General features: G+C 35.0%; 2 protein-coding genes across 2 annotated transcripts; one reads left to right on the top strand and one right to left on the bottom strand.

Annotated features, from left to right (window-relative positions):
- Window positions 1–19,898: 19,898 nt before the first annotated feature.
- On the bottom strand, window positions 19,899–21,911 carry LOC134363693 (inaD-like protein). Its single transcript, XM_063079267.1, is given in 4 exon segments — window positions 19,899–19,903; window positions 20,490–21,216; window positions 21,218–21,795; window positions 21,875–21,911. Coding segments are annotated over 4 exon segments (1,347 nt in total).
- A 246-nt stretch (window positions 21,912–22,157) lies between these two features.
- LOC134363692 (inaD-like protein) lies at window positions 22,158–23,867 on the top strand. The gene is given in 1 exon segment (XM_063079266.1): window positions 22,158–23,867. A coding segment is annotated over 1 exon segment (1,710 nt).
- Window positions 23,868–24,313: the final 446 nt, after the last annotated feature.

The following is a 24,313-nucleotide window of genomic DNA, read 5'->3' as shown; positions in this document are numbered from 1 at the left end:
TACTTTTGCTTTACAATATAATCCCACTGTCAAGCTAGCAGAATTTTGCCAAGCACAAGGACATGAGCATGGTTCCAAATAGAGACATTAAAATAATAGCCTCTGTTTAACAGGAAATGAGATACTGCAAGCACTTTGCTCCACAGGAAAGCAGAACTCATATCAGAGCCTATTGACATGTACAAGAGATAGATGGCAGTTTGGATGAGGTGAATTTTGTGCTGCTTCCCAAATTCAGTAACTCATTGTGTCTAACAGCCAGAAACAAAGTCAAATATACAAGTGAGTTCTTGTATATTTGTGTACACATAATATATAATCAATGTATACATAATATTTAAATATAAAACATATACAAATCATATTTAATAATATGTAACTTTATGAATGTACACACACATGTAAAGTACAAATCCTAAAAAATCTAGGAAGGAAACTTCTTTCTTTTTCATCATATCCACATCTCACCTTCCTTCAACATCCCTAGTTAAGTTCCAAAACTCCTGTGAAATTTCTCTGAGAAGTCTGATATATGTTACTTCCACTCCAGCTTTAGGAATTTATTCTTTACACAATTGGAACCTTTTCACATGATACCCTCTTCTCGAACATCGTTTAGTATTTATTTCTATATAAGAGGCTATCTAAGTCACTAACTCTTTCATGTGTACGTTCATTACTTCTACTACAAGGCTATATTAATATTATGAATAACTCTACCATACGTTTTTGGCACCTCATAAAAATTTTTGTGGTGCTAGAATTATTAATAGGCAAAAGAGAAAGCTTGATTTTTATAATGTAGTTTATGTTCTAATAGAAAATCTAACACTACATTCAGATACAATGCTATCTTTTCCCTGGCTGAGTCATATTTATATGAATAAGATGTCTTTTGAAGTCTCCATGAAAATTCTGTAGAAGAGTTAGAGGTGCACTGTTAACTAAAGGCTTTAAAATACATGAATAATGTAATGCACTAGCAATTTAGAAATATTTGTAATAACAGTGATAAGATATAAAAGTGTTTTCGTCTAAGCATTTTTGTTCTGTTTTATATAAGGCTTTTAAACTGATGCTTTCAAATAGTAAGTTTTTATGAAATAAATTTTTATAAAAGAATTTTGTACTTTTTAAAAAATCTAAAATAGATTCATCTCAAATGGAACTCTTTCTCACTCCAAACACATTACAAAATCAGGGATTTTCATATACTCAACCCTATACAAAACTCCATTTATCTTTAACTTAAATACAATCCAGAAGTACAATACTCACTGTAGATCATTGTTACTTATCTTTTATTCAGAACAATTATAGGTGTTGTCTGGAAAGAAATCACTGAGAAGGTAATATTTGAGTTGAGATCTTAATTATGACAAGGAGCCAGACACATGGAAATCTTTGAAAAGATTACCCCGGATAAAAAACATAGCAAAGAGAAAGGTCCTGAGGCAGGTAAAAATTTAATACATTCATGGGAGTAAAAGAGCCAGTCAGAGTGCTGAAGCTAGTAACAAGCAGTAGTGTAGTCTACAGTGAACTTGGAGAGGTAAGTAAGGGACAGATAATCTAAACTTCCTAAGGGAATATTGTCCTCAGCTTCATGAATTAAGTCCATGACCAATGATGCTCAGTCCTTTGATAAGTTCAGGGTCAGAAGAGAATGTACCCTATCCCGTGCCCCATGCTCTTGGATGCAGGCTTAGAAATCTTCTGGCACTAATAGAGAAGTAGAATTGGTCATTTCATTACACTTATAAGAGATATTCAATTATGATTTTCTCCCTGGAATCAATTTATTATGTTAGCCTAAAAACTTAAATGAATTGATATGTCAAAATCCATGCCATGGCTTCTTGTTTCCAAGGATGTCTCCTCTAAATTATATATTGCTTATATTTATTATTTTAAATCAGACTTTGATTGCAATAAACCCCACCACTCTGTGAGGAATAACAAGAGTCAGCAAATATGTCTGCAAGATGCTTTTTCTTAAGTAAATTTGTAGCTGGTTATATTGAGTTGTACTCTCTACCTGCAGACTCTTTCACAAAGGTTGCAAGAAAGCAACAGAGTCTAATCTGATTGTTTTTTTATTTTAAAGAAGAAATCAATTCCTTTAGTCCAATATATGACAAGATGTCATTTTGATTAGTGTTCCCTGGTCCCCTTAGCTACATTCAGGATGATTAATTTCAGTAAAGGATGGCCAGAATATATCTTCAGTGAGGAAATTTGACGGAACTTGTAATGCTGTCTGAGTAAAAGTAGCATTATTTTAAGGGGACTCTATCAGCCCATGATGAAAATTTCACATGTCAGTGCCCTGCCAAGACAGGTTTCTGGGAAACTTGGGGGACATGCAATGACATTTATGGGAATGGGTGCAAAAATGAGTGAGGAAACCTCGTTTTGAAGTCAGGCTCTGTGTCCTCCTAATTGTAAAAATGGGAACTAAATATTGTATCAGACTCAGTTTTCTGGTCTCAGAAATGGAGTTAATGATGATTCAAATTTTAATGAACTATAAGAAACTCTTTATATAATTCTGTGCAAAGTAAATTTGAAAACAAGGAAAACTATATGATTTTCTGGGAAATTTTGAATTTACAAAAAGAATTAGAAGGTTTAAACAGGCCATTCCTATAGAAGATCAATTTGTCAGAGAGTACCCCACCAACGTCACAAGACTCAAATGGTTTTACAGGGAAATTTACCACACCTTCAAAGAGCCGATAAATTGTAATGTTATTCAGATTGCTTCAAAGAATAGTAAGAGAGGGAAAAAAAAAAATCTTCTGAAATCTTTTTGCAAAGTGAATATAACATTAATTAATTCCAAAATGTTTTGATGTTAAACTTCAAGAGGAAACTACAGCCCAATATCACTTCTGCCTACCAAAGGAAAAAAATTCTGAGTGTAATACTAGGAAACAGAATCTAGCAACACATTAAAAGAATAATACATCTTGAAACAATGAGATTTATTCTAAGAATGCAAGAATGATTCAATTTTAAATAACCTATTAAATTAACCATATTATAGATGAAAAAGTAAAAGTCTCTTGATCATCTCAATAGATGTTGTAAAGTCATTTGACAAAGTTTAATAACATTTCTTGGTAGAAGCAGCTAAATTAAGACTATACAGGCTCTTCCTTAACATGATATCTCAATAAAGACCAGCATTGTTAATGACAAATACCAGAGATATCTCCACTAAAGTCATTGGCAAAACAAGATTATCCCCTATCAACACTATTATTTAATATTGCTCTAGAATTACTAGATAATAAATTGAGACAAGAGAAAAATTATATTCCCATATACATTGGATGAGTTCTCACTGATTTACTTCCTCAATGACAACTGAGATTTTCATACTTTTAAAAATGTTTGCCAATCTGATAGCCATAAAATTGTAAGGAATTTGACTTAATTTGTATTTTCTTGAAAGTTACTGAGGTTAAGCATCTTTTCATATATATATATATTTATCGTGTTTTCTGTTCTGTGAAACCCCTGTCCATGCATTTTGATCTGTTTGTTTGTTGTTGTTTTTCTTACTCTTACATAGGAGTTCTTTACATATATACTTATTGTTCATTCTTTTTTATTTGCATGTGCTGCCAATATTATCTCCATGTTTTTGCTTATTATTTCACTTTATGGTGTCTTGATGAGCAGTATTTCTTAATTTCAATATAACTTAATTTACTAATCTTTTATTTAAGATTTGAGACTTGTTTTAAAAAGCTATTTTTTTCCACAAAATCATACGCTCCAGAAAATTTCTTTTCAAAATTTTATGTTCCACATTTAGTCTTGAATCCATTTAAAGTAATCATGGATATTGTGAGGTAGGGATTCTATTTACTTTTCTCTATATGTCTAACCATCATTTATTGAATATTCTATCAATTCCTCATCAATAATGTAATATAACCTCTACATATGCTAAGTTACCATTTATGTTTCTGGTATCTATACCATTGCATGATCTGTCAGTCTTCTCTACAACAATGCTACACTATCTTAATTGCAGTTTTATAATAATTGTGGTTGTAATAGTAATTATTACTATCTGGTCTTATTTATCTTCCTTCTGGCTCATCTTGCCTAACTTTGACCATTTTGCTCTTACATATAAACTTAGAATAATTATGAGAAATTTCATATAAATTCTATTGATTCATTTGGGCTTAATTGGCATATTTTCAATACTGAGTCCTCTTCAACTTGGTTACAGTATATACCTAAATTATTTGGTTTTCTTTAATGTAATACGATGAAGCTTTATAATTCCCCCTATAAAGGTCTTGCACATCTTCTATAATTTATTTTTTATTATCATAGTTTTTGTTGCTATTTTAAATGCTGTCTTATCTTAAATCAAATATTTGAGCTATTGCTGCTTTGTGTAAATTCAACTGATATTGAAAATTAAGCTTATGTGCACCCAACTGGATGAACTAATTTATATTAGTCATTTGTTTGTAAATTCTGTATTTTCCAGGTAAACTATCATCACTTGAGAATAAGAGTTCAGTTTTTTTTCTTTTTTTTTGGTTTTATACCATTTCTCTCTCTCTCTCTCTCTCTCTCTCTCTCTCTCTCTCTCTCTCTCTCTTTCTCTCTCTCTCTCTCTCTCTCTCTCTCTCTCTCTCTCTCTCTCTCTCTCTCTCTCCCTCCCCTGCATATTGCTCTAGTTGAAAATAAGGACTGTGAATGGGCATTTTTTTCTTACTCCTAATTTTGAGGGGAAGGCTTTTAATGTTTCACTACTGAGTAGAATATCTGCTCTTCATTTCAAAGGTAATCCTTTCCCTAGAATACTAAGGGTTTATATAATGAATTGACTTTGAATATAGTCAGAGTTAGATCTTTATATAAACTGAAATGATTTAATTTGTTTATGTGGTAAATTTAATTAATAAAATATGTGAATTATATCCATAGTTTTTTAGATGTAAACCTTGCATTTATAGAATAAATCATACTTGATCTTAGTATACTGTTTTTCTAAATGCGTTGCTTAGTTTTATTAGCTATTTTATTTGGTAAAATTTTGTTCCAACGTCATGTGCTATTACAGTTTTCCAATTATATATCATTCTTGACATATTTTTGATAATAAGGTAATTCTAGATGTGTAAAATGGGAATGTTTCTTATATATTATTTGAAAAATTTAGAAAACACTGGAATATTTCTGTTCTTTGAACATTTAATAGAGCTTTCTTAATTTGGGCTTAGTTTGATTTTGTGTGTGTGTGTGTGTGTGTGTGTGTGTGTGTGTGTGTGTAGGAAGATATAAAATAAGTATTTAAGTACATTAATTTTTATGGTTTCGTTTTATAACATTACAGAATCATTCAGGTTTTCTAGGTTTTTCATAGGCAGAAACTCCTATGAAATTTTTAAAGGACATATTTTCCCTCCTAAGGTTTAAGTTTACTAGCATTACCCTGTTTTAATAGTTCCATTACCTTTTTAATCTCAGCTGTATTTGTTTGTGTGTCCTTTTCACATTCCTAATATGGTTTATGTGGTTCCTCTTTTTTTCCTTTAGCAATATTTCTAGACGTTTTTCAACTTTATTAGACTTGCCGAAGACCTGACTTTGGTCTTATTACACTTTTCTTTTTGTGTCTTTTCTATTTTTTTATGTTCTTATGCTAGCATTATTATTGCTTTCTTTCAACTTTTCAGGAAGTTATTTTGTTGTTCCTTTTATGACCTCTTAAGTTTGATGGTTAATGTACAAATATTCAGTATTTCTTCTTTTTAAAAATGTTCATGTTAGGTAATAATTATCTCTCTAGTAATAAAATTTTACGAAAAATCATGTGTCGATCTGCGTTATTTTCCTTATAATTCAGTCTTACTCTTTTTAATTTGTGACCAATGAGGTCAAGTAAATTAATAAATTTGATTAATTAATTAATTAGAGCCATGTTTTTAATGCTTCAGATGTTTGGAATTTTCAGTTGTTTTTCTGGTTAATTTGAAACTGAATTGCATTGTAGTCAAAGAATGTGGTCTGAATACGACCCCAAAAGCACGGGCAACCAAAGGAAAAATAAATAAATGGGATGATATCAAACTAAAAAGCTTCTGCACAGCAAAAGAAACAATTAACAGAGTTAAAAGACAACCAACAGAGTGGGAGAAAATATTTGCCAAATATACATCCGACAAAGGATTAAAATCCAGAATATACAAGGAACTGAAACAACTTTACAACAAAGAAACAAGTAACCCAATTAAAAAATGGGCAAAAGGGCTAAATAGGCATTTCTCAAAGGAAGATATACGAATGGCCAAAAGGCACATGAAAAAATGCTCAACATCACTCAGCATTCGGGAAATGCAAATCAAAACCACACTGAGATACCATCTCACTCCAGTTAGGATGGTGATGGGTATATGTAGAGAAAAAGAAACCCTTCTACACTGTTGGTGGGACTGTAAATTAGTACAACCACTATGGAAAACAAGTTTGGAGGTTTCTCAAACAACTACAGATAGATATTCCATACGATCCAGCAATCCCCCTTCTGGGCGTATACCCAGAGGAATGGAAATCATCATGTAGAAGGGATACCTGCACTCCCATGTTCATCGCAGCTCTGTTTACAATAGCCAAAATATGGAACCAACCTAAATGCCCATTGATGGTTGGATAAGGCAAAATTTTTTAAAAGTTTGCCATCTTTGTTCCTTTGAATTCTATCAAGACTTTTGCCTGTCTTTTTCATTGTCTGGAGTACTTAATACCAATGTCTATCCTAAGTGCATTCATGCTGCTCTCTGCCATAATGACTCCACTTAGTCCCTCTGGACCCAACAGAGCTTTATCTTTTTTTTTTTTTTTTTGTAATCATCCATCTGTTAAACCCCTTGTCTTTCAATGTAGTTAATTAGAGATAAGTGTTGGGAGCATCTTCAGCTGCTCTGAGTAGATGACTCCTGGATATATATCTCTGATTTAGATCTCCCTGTGCTCCACTGTAAATCCAACTGGCTATTTCACATTTCCATTTGGGTACCTCCAACCCTCTATTTTAAAAGTGAAGCTGGGCTGGTTCTGACTCTTAGCTATTGTAAATAGTGCTGCAATGAACATTGGAGAACAGGTATACCTTCGACTTGATGATTTCCATTCCTCCGGGTATATTCCCAGCAGTGGGATAGCTGGGTCATATGGTAGATCTATCTGCAATTGTTTGAGGAACCTCCATACCATTTTCCATAGAGGCTGCACTATTTTGCATTCCCACCAACGGTGTATTAGAGTTCCTTTTTCTCTGCAACCTCGCCAGCATTTATCATTCACGGTCTTTTGGATATTAGCCATCCTAATTGGGGTGAGATGGTATCCCACTGTGGTTTTGATTTGCATTTCCATCATCAGATGAGTGGACACGGAAAATGTGGTATATCTACACAATGGAATACTACTCTGCTATAAAAAACAACATGGATGGACCTAGAGAGAATCATATTAAGTGAAATGAGTCAGGCACAGAAGGAGAAATATCATGTTCTCACTTATTTGTGGGAGCTAAAAATAAATAAATAAATGCACAAATAAACGAGGGGGGAGGGAAGAAGACACAACAATTACAATTCCTTGAAGTTGATACGACAAGCAAACAGAAAGGTTGTTGGGAGGGTGGGGGAAGAGGGAGGAGGGAGGGAGGTTTTGGTAATGGGCCACAATAATCAACCACATTGTATATTGACAAAATAAAATAAAATTTAAAAAAAAGAATGTGGTCTGTAACATACTAATATTTTGCAATGTGTTAAAAATTGCTTTATTTTTCTAAGTACAATGTCAGTTTTTATATATGTCCCATGTGCTTGAAGAGAATATGTATTATTCAGCCACTAGATGCAATACATTTTAAAATATCCATTAGATCAAGCTTATTAATTGTACAATTCAGGTCTACAGTATCCTTCCTGATTTCTTTTTCTGCTTAGTCTATCAATTGCTCAGAGAGATATCTCATTACAATAAATATTTCTCGATTTCTTCATGTACTTACATATATTTTTACTTATATATTTTGAAATCATCTTTTTAATTTTATATGAGTTTAGAATTATGTAAACCCTTTAGCAATATTCAGTGATTTTCTTTAGTTTTTTTTTTTTTTTTAACATGGAAGTCTATTTGACTTGGTATTAATACAGATAATAAAATACCTTTTTTGGAAGGCTTAACATTTTTTCTGGAATGTTTTGTAATTCATTTTTGTTCAAACTTTTTGTATTATGTTTTAGGTATTTAGCTGCTTAAAAGCAGCAAAAGACAGGAATATGTTTTTTACAAGATAACATCCAGATCTTTTCTTTATACTTATCCAGCTAGCTTAGTGCCCCCGAAGACTGATCTGTATGGACTACATCAGTGGGGTTCCCATACATCTTTCTCACAGGATTATTTTCCTTCTTTTAGAGTACGTACTTGAGAAGTTTCTCTAGAGAGGTTCTGTTGGTAGTCAACTTTTGTATTTTTTGTTCATATGAAAATCTTCCTTTTGGCATGATTATGTTCCTCAGCTGCCTTGTGATTTTGATCTCTGAGCTCATTTTTCTGGGTTTAGCAGCTGCTCTGTCAGGAAATACATAGAGGAAAGTCCAACAGCAGTTCCAATCAATCCCAAAGAGCTCAGAGGGTGGATGGGGAGAAAGGAGGTTTGAGGACCCTTGAAATGATGTGCACAGATGTTAGGGTGACCTCCCCCCATGACTCCTACCTCTTGATGTTTATTACCTTTCCTTGAATGTAAACATGACATGTGACTTGCTTCCAACCAGTAGAATATAGCAAGGTGACAGCATGTTTGTTATTACGTGGATATAACTACATACATACACTTTCAGCAACTATCTTGTTGGAGTCTCTTTCTCCATCATTTCTTTTAAGGAAGCCAGGAGTCATGTTGGGAAACCATGCTTATCGAGGAATCGCAGGTGACCTCTAGCAGCTGAGGAGGCCTATAGCTGGCAGGCAGCAAAAAACCGAAGCCCTCAGACTTATCACAATAAGAAACTGAAATCTGTAAATACCCAGAGTGAACTTAGAAGTGAATCCTTCCCTATTTGAGCTTCTGGTGAGACCACAGCACCAGCTAACACCTTGATTATGGCTTTGCAGAGGACCCAGCTAAATCATGCTCAGACTCCTGGACTATATAAATAAATGTGTGTTGGCTTCATGATAACATTGTTAGGCAGCAATACAAAACTCAGACAGATTGGGAGCTCCTTGAACCATAAAACTATAATCACTTTTCTCCACCTATTTTTCTCAGCATATCCATGAAAATGACTACTGAGTTTCCCTGATTTTATCCTTGAGGGAACCTGTATGAGAAGTCTGAAATAGGCGGGTATGGGTCAGGTATTATTTCCCAAGGTAATCGTTGGGAGAAAAAAGAGCAACTTTCCAACAGTCCCCTTCTCTACCTAGTTTATTTCATTAAATTATATATATATATATATGTAATTATATATTAACAATTATATAATTATATTGATATATAAAATTATATATATAATTTAAATAAATTTATAATTATATAAAATATAATAAAATTATAATAAAAATATATAATATTAAAAAATATATATAAATATAATTTCCTATATGTATAATATATGATATATATATATATTTTTCAACCTTGACAGGCTGCTTTCTATCCCAGGCTAAATCCACTTCCCTATGTATACACTAGTTAAAAATAACCTCTTGGGCTGACTGTTTAGCTCACTTACTGTTGTAACATCAAGGTCAAGGGTTTCCTGTACCAGTCAGTCGCTAAAAAAAAAAAAAAAAAAAGCCTCTTATCCCCAACTGTCACTTCAGGGGTTGTGTCTAGTTGTCTTTATTTTACCTTTGTAGTTCTTTTGGAATTGATAAGGGGAAGGACCAGCAGAAGAATTTTTTGACCATTTTAGGCTAACCTGGAACTGGAAGCCTCTCCCATGACATGGACATTATCATTTTTTTGTAGATAAAGTTTCTTCCATCTTCATCCCTCCATGCCCCTCATCCCAGCTGCTTTTAAGATCTTCTCTTTGTCTTTGATGTTCTGCATTTGGAGTATGACATATATAGGGTGCATTTCCTTTTATTATTATGTTCGGTGTTTATTAGCTTCTGTTAAATCTGAAGAATGAGATTTTTCATTGGTTCTTAAAAATTCCGAGCCGCTAACTCTTCAAATATTGCTTCTTCTATATAATCCTTTTTCTTTCTTTCTGAAACTATAATTAAATGTATTAAATATTATTTCTTTATATAGATATTTATATAGATATTTTTATATATATTATATATTTTATATATTTATATTATTTCTATATATTAGATATTATTTCTTCTATTTATCTTTTCATATTTTCCATCATGTGTCTCAATATCCTGCATTCAAAGTAGTTTTCTTGAAGATTATCTTTAGCTCTGCAATTCTTTCTTCATCTTGGATTAATCTGCTAGGCAACTGTGGGGAAAATAGAATAATTTAGTCAGGTCCTCTCGACTCAGGTCTGGTTGGATGAGGTGCATCACATTTCTTGTAAACAAGTTGTGTGTAGGTGGAGTTAGTGCACACATGCACCCATGTGTCTTTTTAGTTTGTTGCTATTGTGTGTTCTTCAGTTTGTGAAGCGGAAGCAGGCCAATAGAGCTCATGTCTAAAAATAGAGCATGTTTACTCTGCTGGCAGCTGCTCAGTTTCTCTTTGGACTTTGCTGGTAGCAGTTGAGTTTCTGAGTTTCTCTTTGTACCGCCTAATTCTTAGACATGTGTGTGCTGAATAAAGACTATTCCTACTTCAACCAAGGCTCCAAGGACCTTTTTTCCAGTTACCTAGTTCATAGACCTGAGTGTGAAGGGTTTGTGAATGGGCTTGAGGAGTCTGTGAGCTCCAGACCCAGCTCTAGCTCTAAAGCAACTCATTCAGTCATTAATACCAATAATTATTTTTTTCCCTTTCTGATTTCTTTATTTATTCAAGTTTCTTGGTTATTTTTGGAAGTCTCCATTTATGTATCATACTTTCAATATGATTTCTTTAAAGATTAAAATATTACTACCTTTATGTTCTGAATTTGCTTATTTAAGTACTTACAATTTTCTTTTATTAATATTATTTTATTTATTTTTATTTTAACACTTATTTTTTACATGTTTGTGGGGTACAGGATGTTGTTTCAGTATATACATATACTGTACATTGATTCACTTAGGGTAGATAGCATAGCTTTGTACCACTTAATCCACTACTTTTCTCCCACTCTACTCCCCTCTCAGCCTCTGGAAACCATTATTCCACTTCATACTTCTATGAGAACCACTTTTTAGCTTCTACATATGAGTGAGATCATGCAGTATTGTCTTTCTATGCCTGACTTCACGTAACATAACAACTTACGTTGTTGCAAATGACAGGATTTCATTTTGTTTTATAGCTCAGTAGTATTCCATTGTGTATATATAGCACAGTTTTTAAATTCATTTATTCGTTGATGGACATTTAGGTTGATTCTGTCTCTTGGCTATTGTAAATTGTGTTGCAATGAACATGGGAGTGCAGGTGTCTTTTTGAGACATTGATTTCACTTCTTTTGGGTATGTACTCAGTAATGGGATAGCTGGTTCATGAGATAGATCTATTTTTAGTTATCTGAGGAAACTTTTGACTTTTCCACAATGACTATACCAATTTACATTCCCACAACAAGATAGGAGAGTTCCCTTTCTCCTCATCCTCCCCAGCATTTATTATTTTCTGTCTTTTTAGTAATAGCCATTCTTTTTTCTTATTTTAAGGATATGCACATTTATTTGTTCAAATAACAAATATATAAACTGAATAACAGATGAACAAGCAAATATTCTATAGAAAGTATGGCTTCAATTTTTCACAAAAACTGGAGATATAAAACATTAACATTTACATATTTCATTTTATAAAACCATTAAAATTTATATATTTCATTTTATAAACTCTACAATTATTTGAAATAGCTCTCTAAGGTCTTCCAAAAGCATGAAAATACCTAATTAATTTCAACAGAGGAAGATGAAGAAACTTTCAAAGGCAAATTAATTTTTAAGCATATCAACAAGTCTACATGATAAAAAGAAACCAAGAACAGAAATTAAATATCTAAGTTTAACAAGATCGGTTGCATAAAAAATCAATGAAACAGAATATAAAGACAAGTGCACTTCAAAATGTTTGTGGAAAATAGAACTGAAAGGTAATGGAAATCTTTCCATGATGTGTTTTGTTTTGTTTAAACTTTTTCGTTTTTTTTAACGACTAAGATCATAGGAAATATGTTATCTCACCACAAAAACAGAAGGAAATTTAGAAAACTCACAAAGGTGTGGAAATTAAACAACACTCTCCTAAATAAACAATGAGTAAAATGAAAAGTCACAGGGAAATTAGAGAGTACTCTGAGATAAAGATGAATGTGCAACATATCAAAATTTATAGGATGCGGGGCTCATGCAGTGCTTAGAGGAAAATTTATACTTGTAAATACCTATATTAAAAATAAGAAAATCTCAAATCAGTAGTATAAACTTCTCCCTTAAGAAAATAGAAAAAGTAGAGCAAACTAAACCAAAAGCAAATATAAGTAGGAAATAAAGATTACAACAAAAATATATGAAATAGGGAATTAAAACACAATAGAGAAAAATCAACAAAACCAAAAATTGATTCTTTAAAAAGATCAACAAAATTTGCAAACCATTATCTAAATTGACCAAGAAAAAAGAGAGAAGTCCGAAATTACTAAAATTAGAAGTAAAGTAGGCACATTATTATGTTGTCACTATGGCTTTTTGTGATGGTAAGATTTTTTCTTTTTCTTTCTCATTTGCATTTTCATTCTACCAGTGGCTTTTGTTCTTTCTTGTGTATTTGTAGTAGTGACTATCATTTTTTTGGATTCCAGATGCAGAACTTCCTTAAGGATTTCTTGTAGGGCTGGTCATATGGTGGTGAACTCCTGCAATTTTTGTTTGTCTGGAAAACACTATTTTTCCCTCATTTCTGAAAGATAGCCTTGCTGGGTACAGTATTCTTGGCTGGCAGGTTTTTTTTCTTTTAGTATTTTGAATGTATCATCCCATTTTCTTCAGGCCTATAGAGTTTCTGTTGAGAAGTCTGCTGTCAGTCTGATAGGGGCTGCATTATAGGTGATGACGCTTTTCTCTTACTTCTTTTAAGATTCTCTCTTTGTCTTTGAGCTTTGCCAGTCTGACTATAATGTGTCTTGGAGAGGATCTTTTTGGGTTGAATCTGTTTTGGGATCTTTGAATCTCCTTGATGTGAAAGTCTGTGTTGTTCCCTATATCTGGGATTTCTTCTGTTATGATTTCCTTGAATAGATTTTCCATGCGTTCTCCTTTCTCCTCCCCTTCTGGACCACCCATGATTCAAATGCTTGTGCACTTAAGGCTGTCTGCTAGCTCTCTTAGATTTTCTTCATTTTTTAAAATTCTTTTTTTTTTTTTTTTTGTCTGCCTGGATTATTTCCAAAAGTCTGTCTTCAAGATCAGAGATTCTTTCATCTGCTGCTTCTAGCCTGCTTCTTAATCTATAGGTTGTGTTTTTTATTTAATTGAGTGAATCTTTTAGTTCCATGAGTTCTGCTTCATTCTTTTTAAAGTATAATCACTTTTAAATTTCCTTTATATCCTGGATTTTTTTTTCTCATTTCATTATGTTGTCTGAGTCTTTTTGTTATCTCAGTGAGTTTCCTTAAGATTGTTACTCAGAGTTCCATTTCAGTCATTCAAGTGTTTCTTGCTCTATTGGGTCTGGTATTTGAGAATTACTGTATTCTTTTGGTGGTGTCATACTTTCTTGGGTTTTCATATTTCTGGTATCTCTACATAGATGCCTGGTCATCTGGTAGAGAAGTTGCTTCTTCTGTTCCTCTGGAGTGGGCTTTGAAGAGAGAGATGTCATCTTCTTTTTTTGGACTCTGCTGATGACTCTCCTTGTGTCCATGCAGTTGAGTGGCTGGTAGGCTGACTGCATGGTGGCTGTGGCTGCTGCTGTGGTGTTGAGTCGCTTTTTTGGCAGTTGCAGCTGTGGTGGTGGCTGTTGTGGGCTTCCCACATGGAAGTGGTGTTTTTAGCATGATCTCTTGCCTGGTTTCGGGTGGGGGGTACTTCACTCCTTTCCTTGCTTAGGACCCCAGGAGTGTTCTCTTGCCTGTGTCTGGGTGGAGGAGGCTGTGGCCCTAAGCTCCTTGCATAGGACCCCAGGTGTGCTCTCTTTTCTGCTTCCAGGTGGAGTGGACTGTGTCCCATGGCTTCTTCCCTGGGTGTGCTCTTTTGCCTGCTTCCAGGCAGAGACAATAATAGCCATTCTAACTGGAGTAAGCTGATATTTCATTGTGGTTTTGACTGGCTTTTCCTTGATGAATAGTGATGTTGAACATTTTTCATGTGCCTATTGGCTGTTTGTATGTCTTTGTTAGTAAATCGTATTATTTGTTTTTCTGCTGTTCAGTTGTTTGGGTTCCTTATATATTCTGAATATTAGCCCCTTATCTGATGTGTAGTTTGCAAACACTTTCTCCCATTTTGTAGGTTGTCTGTTTACTTTGTTGACTATATTCTTTGCTGTGCAGAAGCTTTTTAGTTTCATGTAGTCCCATTTGTCTATTTTTGTTTTAGTTGCCTGTGCCTTTGTAGTCTGGTTCAAAGAAGTGCTGTCCACTCCCATTTTGTTAGCATTTCCCATATGTTTTCTTCTAGTAGTTTCACAGTTTTGGGTCTTAAATATAGGCTTTTAATTTATTTTAAGGTGATTTTTCTTTGTGGTGAGAGATAGGGGTCTAGTTTCAATTTTCTGCATGTGGTTATCCAGTTTTCCCAGCACCAATTGTTAAAGAAACTGTCTTTTACCCAGTGAGTACTCTTGGCACCTTTATCAAAAATCAGTTGGCTGTAATTGCATGGCTTTATTTCTGGGTTCTCTATTCTGTTTCATTGGTCTGTTTGTCTATTTTTATGCCAGTACCATGCTGTTTTGGCTACTATAGCTTTGTAGCACATTTTGAAGTCAGGTAGTGTGATGCCTCAAGCTTTGCTCTTTTTGTTCATGATTGCTTTGGCTACTTGGGGTCTTTTGTGGTTCCATAGAAATTTTAGAATTGTTTTTTCTATTTCTTTGAAGAATGTCATAAATATCTACAGTTTTGGTGAGACTATTTTTTTTTTAAATCATGAGATCAAGTTCCTTAGAACACTGTTATTTTATTTCATTTTTTGTACTTGGGTTTATGATTCTTTCTCTCCCAGAAAAAGTTTGTATTTGCTTTTGCGAGTCACGTGGGATCAACTTTAAATTACTAACCCATGATGACTTTTATAGCATGTATTTCTTATTTCTCTTCCACATAGTCAAAAGTAAAACAAACAAATAGCTTCACTGTCTTCTTTTGCATTTTCTCCTGGTTTCCATTGGAGGCATCTTGGCTTTATACAAGAGTCTCTGATCTGAACTCACATGTTACAACAAGTACAAGATTTTTCCTTTTCTTCTTTTGGGGTAAAGTCTGTTTAAATCCAAGCTCTGGAACACCAAGAATCATCGGGTGCTACTAGGAGTAAGTAGCTTCAGCCATCCCTTTTCTCTCTGGATTTAAGTGGTCTCATCCTGTCTGAAATTCTGAAATCACTCTTACCTTTCTGCCAATTCAGTGATGCATATGAAAATATTTTTAAAGCATATTGCCCAGAAATTTTAGCTTTTGATACCAGAAATGCTGTTCAGATATATTAGAATTGCCCAAGAATGTCTGTGTGTATAATTAAATCTGTGTATTAGTCTTTCCTTCCTTCACACAATATTTATTGAGAAGCCACCATATACTGAATACTTTAATAGACCATGAGCATATAAAGTTGATAGAAACTCTCATGGTGCTTGTTGTGGAGTACATGATATGGGTAACTTAACAATAATAAAAATTTGGTGTTAGAAATAGTATTGTATGAGAAATACAGGATGTTCTAGGAGTGCCTAAGAAGGGCGTTCATCCAGAGCTTGAGAAGTAGTTAGGAAAGGTTTCTGGAGAAAGTGACATCTAACACTGGAACAATGCATTTCCTTTAAAACTTTTTTTCCCCTGTCTTTTAGCTTCCCTTCCCTACTATTCTAACAAAATGCCTCTTTTCATTTCTGTCTGATCCCCTTTTGAGATCCTCTGTTTTTGGCTTTTTCCCTAAGAATTACAGGAGAGGAAAGGAAATTTGAAATAGATGTAGCCAATACCCTCTCGATAATTAATAGCCTTTGATTTTATCTGTTATTTCCTGCAAAGTCCTACTCTGCTCATGTCCACTGACATGATCGTACTGCCCTCTGGAGGAGTAATTTAGCAATGGTATTTAAGTATGGAAAAAGTTTTGAGACACTAAAAGATAAACAGATTTGTCTCAAATGTAACTGAAGTTTAGAAGGTAAAAAAGGAAGAATTAATTGAACTAGTTCAAAGTTCATTACTTAAATAGCTCTCTGAAACTGGACTCTGTAGAAGTGTGAATATGCTTCTTCACATTAAAGAAAATCTGCTTCACATTTAATTTAATTAATTAAAAAAATTCATAGATCTTAAAGAGAAAATTAGCATTTGAAGGTGTTGTAACGCTGGATAAAAAAGGGAAATTTTTGACATACCCAAGTGCAGGAATTAAAAAAAAAAATTAAACAGACATTAGGATTTTTAATTTCTCTCATTTATAAACTTCTTTTAGAATGAAGGTTAGAAGGGACTGGGTAAAATAAATTACTTTATTTTTAAGATTATAAACTTTCTTATTTTGTGCTGAAGCCAAATTATATTGTCATTATAAAATTTAATTAATGCTGAATTAAATGTAATAAATACTTAATAATATTTAAAATTTTATTTTTAACTTAATTTAAATTTAGTTTAATAATAAAAATTTAATAATTGTTTTTGGCAAATAAAGAATTAAAGTAATCTGTTCACTCCTCAGAAATTCCCCACGTTTTAAAAGAAAGCCTTTTAAAAGAGAAGAGGTTGGCCTAAAAATAGGAATTTGCATGTTTCAGTAAATAACTAGTAACTGAAGATGGATAAGGTGATCTGGATTTTAAAGTATATTTCCTTTATTGTATTACAAGCAGTTTAGGTGCCAAAATGAAAACAGCATCTACATAAATAAAAGTCCACTGATGGTTTGCTTGAAAAGTTATAAAGACATCAAAGTAGTTTCTGTAATGCCAGTACACAGAAGAATCACATGCTCTTTAATTCAGTCCAGTTCAATTATGTTTTTCATGGGTGCTCATTATATGAAGTGTTGTCCTCATTTAGTTATTAGAGGAACAAATTATGTTCTGCGAGGGCTTTGAAATTGACAGATGATGGTCCTATAGCATTGGGGGACTGGAGATGATATGAAATGGAGTAGCACGTCCACATCAAGGATCATAATACCCTAGTGATATCTCCAGACTCATGATTCAAGTTATGTTCCTAGGAGACATAACCAGTTCTTAAACACATGTCCAAAATGATAAATGATAACTTATACACGCTATCCTTTAATGTGAAGGTGTAAGTAACGAAAGCTGAAGGGAAAATATAAAGTGCTATATTCTTGGAATCAGAGGATTTGTAGCTTTGGTTGTCATTACTTTCTCTGTTAATGGATAAAGACCACCAAATGTTTTCCAAGTTAAAGTAAATTGTTAATATAAATAGTTAAAATGCCCTATACTTTTAAGCCCAAAACAATCATTCAATCTTTTTCAATGATGATGATGATGACAAAGTCTATTCGAATAACTCTTTCTACTGTGTACTACCACTTCATCTTGTGGTTGAATGTCAGCTAATAGTTGAAAAGAATTATAAATTAATCAGAACATGAACTCTTTGTGTAAGGGTTTCCAGGGTGAACTAACATCACGTTTGTACCAGTTCTGTGTGCTTAAGCATTATTACCAAGGTAACCACAATTGAAAACATGATTGATAAACTAATGTACTGCCAGAGGATGAAAGCCATATGGCAATATATTGAGAAACAGTGCCATATTAGGAAACAGCTGAAGGAAGTAAGAGATGTTTACCCATTCAACAAATACGAGTATTCATTGAAAACTTACGTATTAGGCACAGTTCTAGGATTGGAGATTATTGTTATGAATGTAACAGATAAGAATTCCTGTCTTAATGGAATTTATATTGTACCAGAGAGAACAAATAACAAGCATGCTAGGATAAAGATAACCATAAAGAGTTGTGTCTTCAGCTCTCGGTGTGACACTCACATGACAAGTTCCCAAGGTTTGAGGGTCATTTTTTAAAGTATATATAATAATAAACAATTAGCCAATATCAATATATTGCACATGGGCTCAAGGTACAATTTGAACATTCTTTATAAACAAAATGGCAGAGTTCTAAAATGATAATACAAGAAAATTTGAAACAAAAACTGTGAAATATTATTTACAATTTGGGCCACTAACATCATCTTGAGGTTAATTATTTTATTACCAGATAATTTATTTCCTTATTAAGAGGAATCTTAATTTCTCACAGATTACTAGTTTTAGTGTTTAAATATATAAGAAATGTTAGGTATAATGCTCAACAGGTTTAGCTGCCTCCTAGGGAAAGAGAAGGCCCTTTTGTTCAAAAATGTCTCCCTCTCTGAAATGCCATAGTACCTGCAATTTTTGTGTGAAGAGGGTTGAGTTAGGAGCAACATATAGTGGATGAAAAGAGGAAGGCAATAGAGATAGGTCACGGGCAACTAGATAGAAATATGAGCTGTGTGAACACCTGGGGACGGGTTTGGGCAGCAAATGGAAGACACATTGGAACAAAATGTAGAAGGGCACACTAACATAACAAACACAAATGAATGTATTTCTTTTTTTTTTTTTTTTTTTTTTTCGTGACCGGCGCTCAGCCAGGGAGTGCACCGGTCATCCGTATATAGGATCCAAACCCACGGCGGCGGGAGCGTCGCCGCGCTGCTAGCGCAGCACGCTACCGAGTGCGCCACGGGCTCAGCCCCAAATGAATGTATTTCTAAGCATTGATGAGCAAGTGTGTTTGAGTTTGTTTTGGAATTCTGCACATATTTAGGAGTCACCGTTAAGGACAGAAACAAGAATGAGGAAAAACTCTCAAGCTGAACTTAGATTTATATTTTCACATGTCATCTAAATAGAACTCCTCTTGGTTTCAATGTCATAAATTCAGTCTTGGATATTGTAACTATGCATTACCAGTGCAGTATTACAAATATTTAAAACATTCTAATATACTTTTATTTAAAAATTATCATCCACCTTTGATATCCTCTTAGGAAAATACATACTTACATATTTTTCATTGGGTAAATATTTATTTTCCTTATTTCTTTGTGTATCTCTTATAAGCTGAAGATTTGCAATATGTTACGTTTATACTTTCTCATTTGTTGCATCAGTTATGAAAGAGAAGGTGAGAGATAATGTGATTTGTTAGCTAATTTGTGCTCTTTCAGTTTGCTCTGAGTAGTTGTCCAAAATGTAGAAAAATACTGCAGAGTCCTGCATAAATTGTAGCTGCACTGATATCTGTTTCTTACACAAGGAGAAGGATTGTTAAAAACAGAGAAAGAGCAGACTTCTCAATGCATTCTGACCAGTGTCCCACTCATGAAATAAACACAGTAAACATTGGATGAATATAAAAATGAATGAATGAATCAGGAAATTTAAATTTGTTATTTAAGAATCTATGTTATCTTTCTGAAATTATTTCTATAAATCAGAAAACAGTAAAAATCATCAGATAAAGTGTTTCATTAAGCTGAATTGACAAATAAATAAAGCTTACCACTTATAACTGGAAGCATTCTTAAAATGGGTATACTTGCAAAATGTATTACACTTTACTCAAACTGCAGGTCACCATTCTGAACATGAATGTTTGTATTGTGCTGATATTCGATGAGGATCCCAGGGCTAATCAAGCAGACAGGACTTAAACCACCATGGAATGCCAGGATTTAAGGTTTTTTTCAACTCATTTTCAGATTTTATTTTTGTTTTCTCCCTTACTCTCGGCTGGAAGCACTTACTTTTTATTGCATCAATATATCTATCTGTAGAAACTTTCATTTGTCCTTTCAATATTGACTGCCTTTCTTTTTTTTTTTAAGTTCATAAATTACATCCTTTGATATTTTATTTTTTTAAATTTTTTTATTTTTTTTGATATATAAGCCATGTTTATTCTTTCAGGTACTTTGAAGCAGATTAATTAACAGGCAGATTTAAATTCAAAACATCATAATGAATGAAAATGTGACAGGGACATTCATTCTATACAAAAATAAAACTGAAAGATTGCAAAATAATGTAATGTGTGTTTATGAGAAACAAAAACCACAAACCTAAATCCAGACTGCTTTTTGCTAATGAATTAAGATTTTCCAGATCATCAAATCTGCTTTGTTGACTGTTTCCTTTAGTTGAGGGTACAGACGGCAGGGAATCGAGGCTAAAATTTTCTTTCATCAGGTTTTCAGTGCTACAGCTATACTGCTGTGTCTCCTGGGAATATGTACTCCTCATGGATCTTGCTTCTTGAGACTCGGGAGTTTCACTGTCATGTAACCACTGTGTACCAAAGTGAAGTTCTTCCACAGAGGGCACAGGAGTGGCTTCTTGAATGTGCGACGTGGAGTACAACTCCATGGACTGAAAGCGATCTTGATACAGCTCATATTCTTCATCAACAAGCATTTCCCTTTCTTCACCCATTTCCTGCAATCTAGGAGTCAGAAATTCATCCATCTCCCAGGCCTCCGTGCTGTTGTCTACCTCCTTCTGTTGAGACTGGAAAGACTTTCCCAAATCTAGAAATGGTTCATCAGCAAGTTCTTCTTTAAAATACGGTTCATCTCTAAACCCCTTGGGTGCTTCAAGTATTATAGTTGAATTTATATCATGAGTTGTTCCTGAAAATTCAGTCTTGTCTTCATTATTGCTTGAATGTAAAATATAACAATTTTCTTCTTTATCATCTTCCACCAAAGGCTTACAGATGCCAAGGCATACGGTGCCTGGTGGCACAGCTTTCAACACTTCCACAGCTTCAGCAAGTGTGGTGTTGTCCAAAGCAGTGTTCATTGACTGAGACCAGGCGGTCTCCAGGTAATAGCTCTCCACTTCTTTCGGCTACACCATCTGCTACCAGGGAGCGGATTACAATCACTGATCTTGTAGGATCTAAAGGGTCCTGGTAATCCAAAATGCTGAATCCCAGGCCTTTATAATCTTTTATTAGCTCAACAGTCTTGACTTCTGGAGACCAGAGTGCTAATTCTCCATCATCATCTTCTTCAGTATTGACATCTACATTGTGGTCAACCTCCGTCTCAGGAAGACAGACTTCTGTGGTCCTTGGTTCATCTACAGAGGCCTCATCATCAAACAACCGTCGACAGCAAACCAAGGTGAAAGGGGGTGGCACTTCTTTAAGAAAGGAGACTGCTTCTCGGCGAGATTTTCCATAGAGTTGCACACCATTGACCTCAAGAAGCTCATCCTCTGGCTGTAGGAGGTTCAGAGTATCAACAGGACCACCAGGAACAACTGAAGAGATATAATGGTGCCCATCAAAGGAATCCACTTCCACACCAAGTCTTAAAGTGTGAATAGGCAGCAACTTTGAATACTTTTGCAACTTGGCATCATCTGTGGCCCGCCCCTGGCGGGGAGGTTCGGGGCAAGGGGAGGGCCTGCCAGGTGAGGTGCGGTCACCCCAGGCTCTCACTTCCGCCCAGGTGAGGGAGGGCCGGCGACGAGCCCATCCGCCCCAGACTCCCACCCGCGCCTCCGCTGGACCAGGATTTTAAAAAAGTGCTTGAAGGGGCCGAGCCCGTGGCGCACTTGGTAGAGTGCTGCGCTGGGAGTGCGGCGACGCTCCCGCCGCGGGTTCGGATCCTATATGGGACTGACCGGTGCACTCACTGGCTGAGTGCCAGTCACGAAAAAACGACAAAAAAAAAAAAAAAAAAAAAAAAAAAAAAAAAAGTGATTGAAGAAAATAATTCAAAATGCCTGAAAATCCTGCTACAGATAAACTGCAGGTCCTGCAGGTTCTTGATCGCCTCAAAATGAAATTACAGGAAAAGGGTGACACATTACAGAATGAGAAGCTATCTATGTTTTATGAGACAATAAGGAGTCCTCTCTTCAACCAGATACTCACACTTCAGCAGTCCATCAAGCAACTGAAGTGGCAGCTCAGCCATATACCCTCAGACTCTTCAGCCAACTTTGATTTTTCTAGGAAAGGTCTGTTAGTGTTCACGGATAGGTCCATTTCTAACGGGAATGCCCACAGGCCCTCTACTAACTTGACTGTATCTGGGTTATTTCCTTGGATTCCGAAGTCAGGAAATGAGGACTTTAACTCAGTCATTCAACAGATGGCCCAGGGCCGGCACGTTGAATATATAGATATAGAACGACCTTCAACTGGAGGCCTTGGATTCAGTGTGGTGGCACTTAGAAGTCAAAATCTGGGAGAAGTTGATATCTTTGTGAAGGAGGTACAACCAGGTAGTGTAGCAGACAGGGATCACAGGTTAAAGGAAAATGACCAAATATTGGCCATTAATCACACACCACTGGATCGGAACATTTCTCATCAGCAAGCGATTGCATTATTACAACAAACCACTGGATCCTTACATCTGGTTGTGGCCAGGGAACCAGTCCATACAAAAAGCAGTGTTTCTACCAGCCTAACTGATACAACTCTGCCTGAAACAGTTCGTTGGGGCCATATTGAAGATGTTGAACTCATTAATGACGGCTCTGGATTAGGTTTTGGAATAGTTGGAGGAAAATCAAGTGGTGTGGTTGTGAGGACTATAGTTCCTGGAGGATTAGCAGATTGAGATGGAAGACTCCAGACAGGGGACCACATCTTGAAGATTGGTGGCACAAACCTGCAGGGAATGACCAGTGAGCAAGTTGCTCAAGTGCTGAGGAACTGTGGGAATTCAGTCGGGATGGTCGTTGCTAGAGACCCAACTGGTGAAATTTCGGTGACCCCTCCTGCCCCTGCAGCCTTACCTGTTGTCCCACCCGCTGTAGCCAACAAGAGCCCTGACTCTGACAGTTCTCTTTTTGAAACTTATAATGTTGAACTCATTAAAAAAGATGGACAGAGTCTTGGGATTAGAATTGTTGGCTATGTTGGAACATCTCATACAGGGGAAGCTTCAGGGATTTATATGAAGAGTATCATACCTGGCAGTGCTGCATACCACAATGGCCACATTCAAGTGAATGACAAAATAGTTGCTGTTGATGGTGTGAATATTCAGGGTTTTGCCAACCAGGATGTTGTTGACGTTTTACGAAATGCAGGGCAGGTGGTACGTCTAACCCTAGTTCAAAGGAAGACACCCTTGTCTGCTCCACTTGAACAGCCCTCAGACAGAGGAACTATTATAGAACCACCAAAAACACCAGTCCTCTTTCTAACTGGAGCAGTGGAAACAGAAACTAATTTGGATGGTGAAGATGAGGAAATTGAAGAAAGAATGGATAATCTCAAAAATGATGACATACATGCCTTAGAAAAATTGGAAAGAGTCCCAGACTCTCCAGAAAATGAGCTGAAATCCAGATGGGAAAACCTATTGGGCCCTGATTATGAAGTAATGGTTGCTACTTTGGACACACAGATTGCAGATGATGCCTTTGATATTTTAGATGCACATCTAAAATGCCACGGGCATTTCTATGAATAAAGTGATGAACTCTGTGATATCTTTCGGTGATGTCCAGGTTCTTGTGCTCATTTTTTGAGTACTTGGTCAATGCAAACCGTTGAGTTTGCCGGACTGGCCAGGATAGTTTAGGTGTAACTGTAGTCACATCATGCAGCTGCTGCTAACAAGCAAACAGATGTTAATCATTACCATCTTTTTTCTAGGCCAAATCCGTCTGTTTAAATCAACAATAATACGTCTATTTGAAACCTATCCAAAGTAGATCTATCTGATACCTCACAAATGTTCCCAACACACTGACTTCTCAAGCACTTTTAAATGTGAGTTTGGGGCTCCTGGGTTATTATACAATACTCTGCATGACATATGTTTGTGAAAAAAGACAAAAACTACTGTAGTGATGAATAAGCTATTAACACTTGCAATTCCTCTAAAAAACGGGTTTTCTTATTGCCATGCTAGAA

This window comes from Cynocephalus volans, chromosome 15, assembly GCF_027409185.1.
Source record: "Cynocephalus volans isolate mCynVol1 chromosome 15, mCynVol1.pri, whole genome shotgun sequence".
Classification (NCBI taxonomy): Eukaryota; Metazoa; Chordata; class Mammalia; order Dermoptera; family Cynocephalidae; genus Cynocephalus; species Cynocephalus volans.
This window is presented reverse-complemented; position numbering and strand designations above follow the sequence as displayed.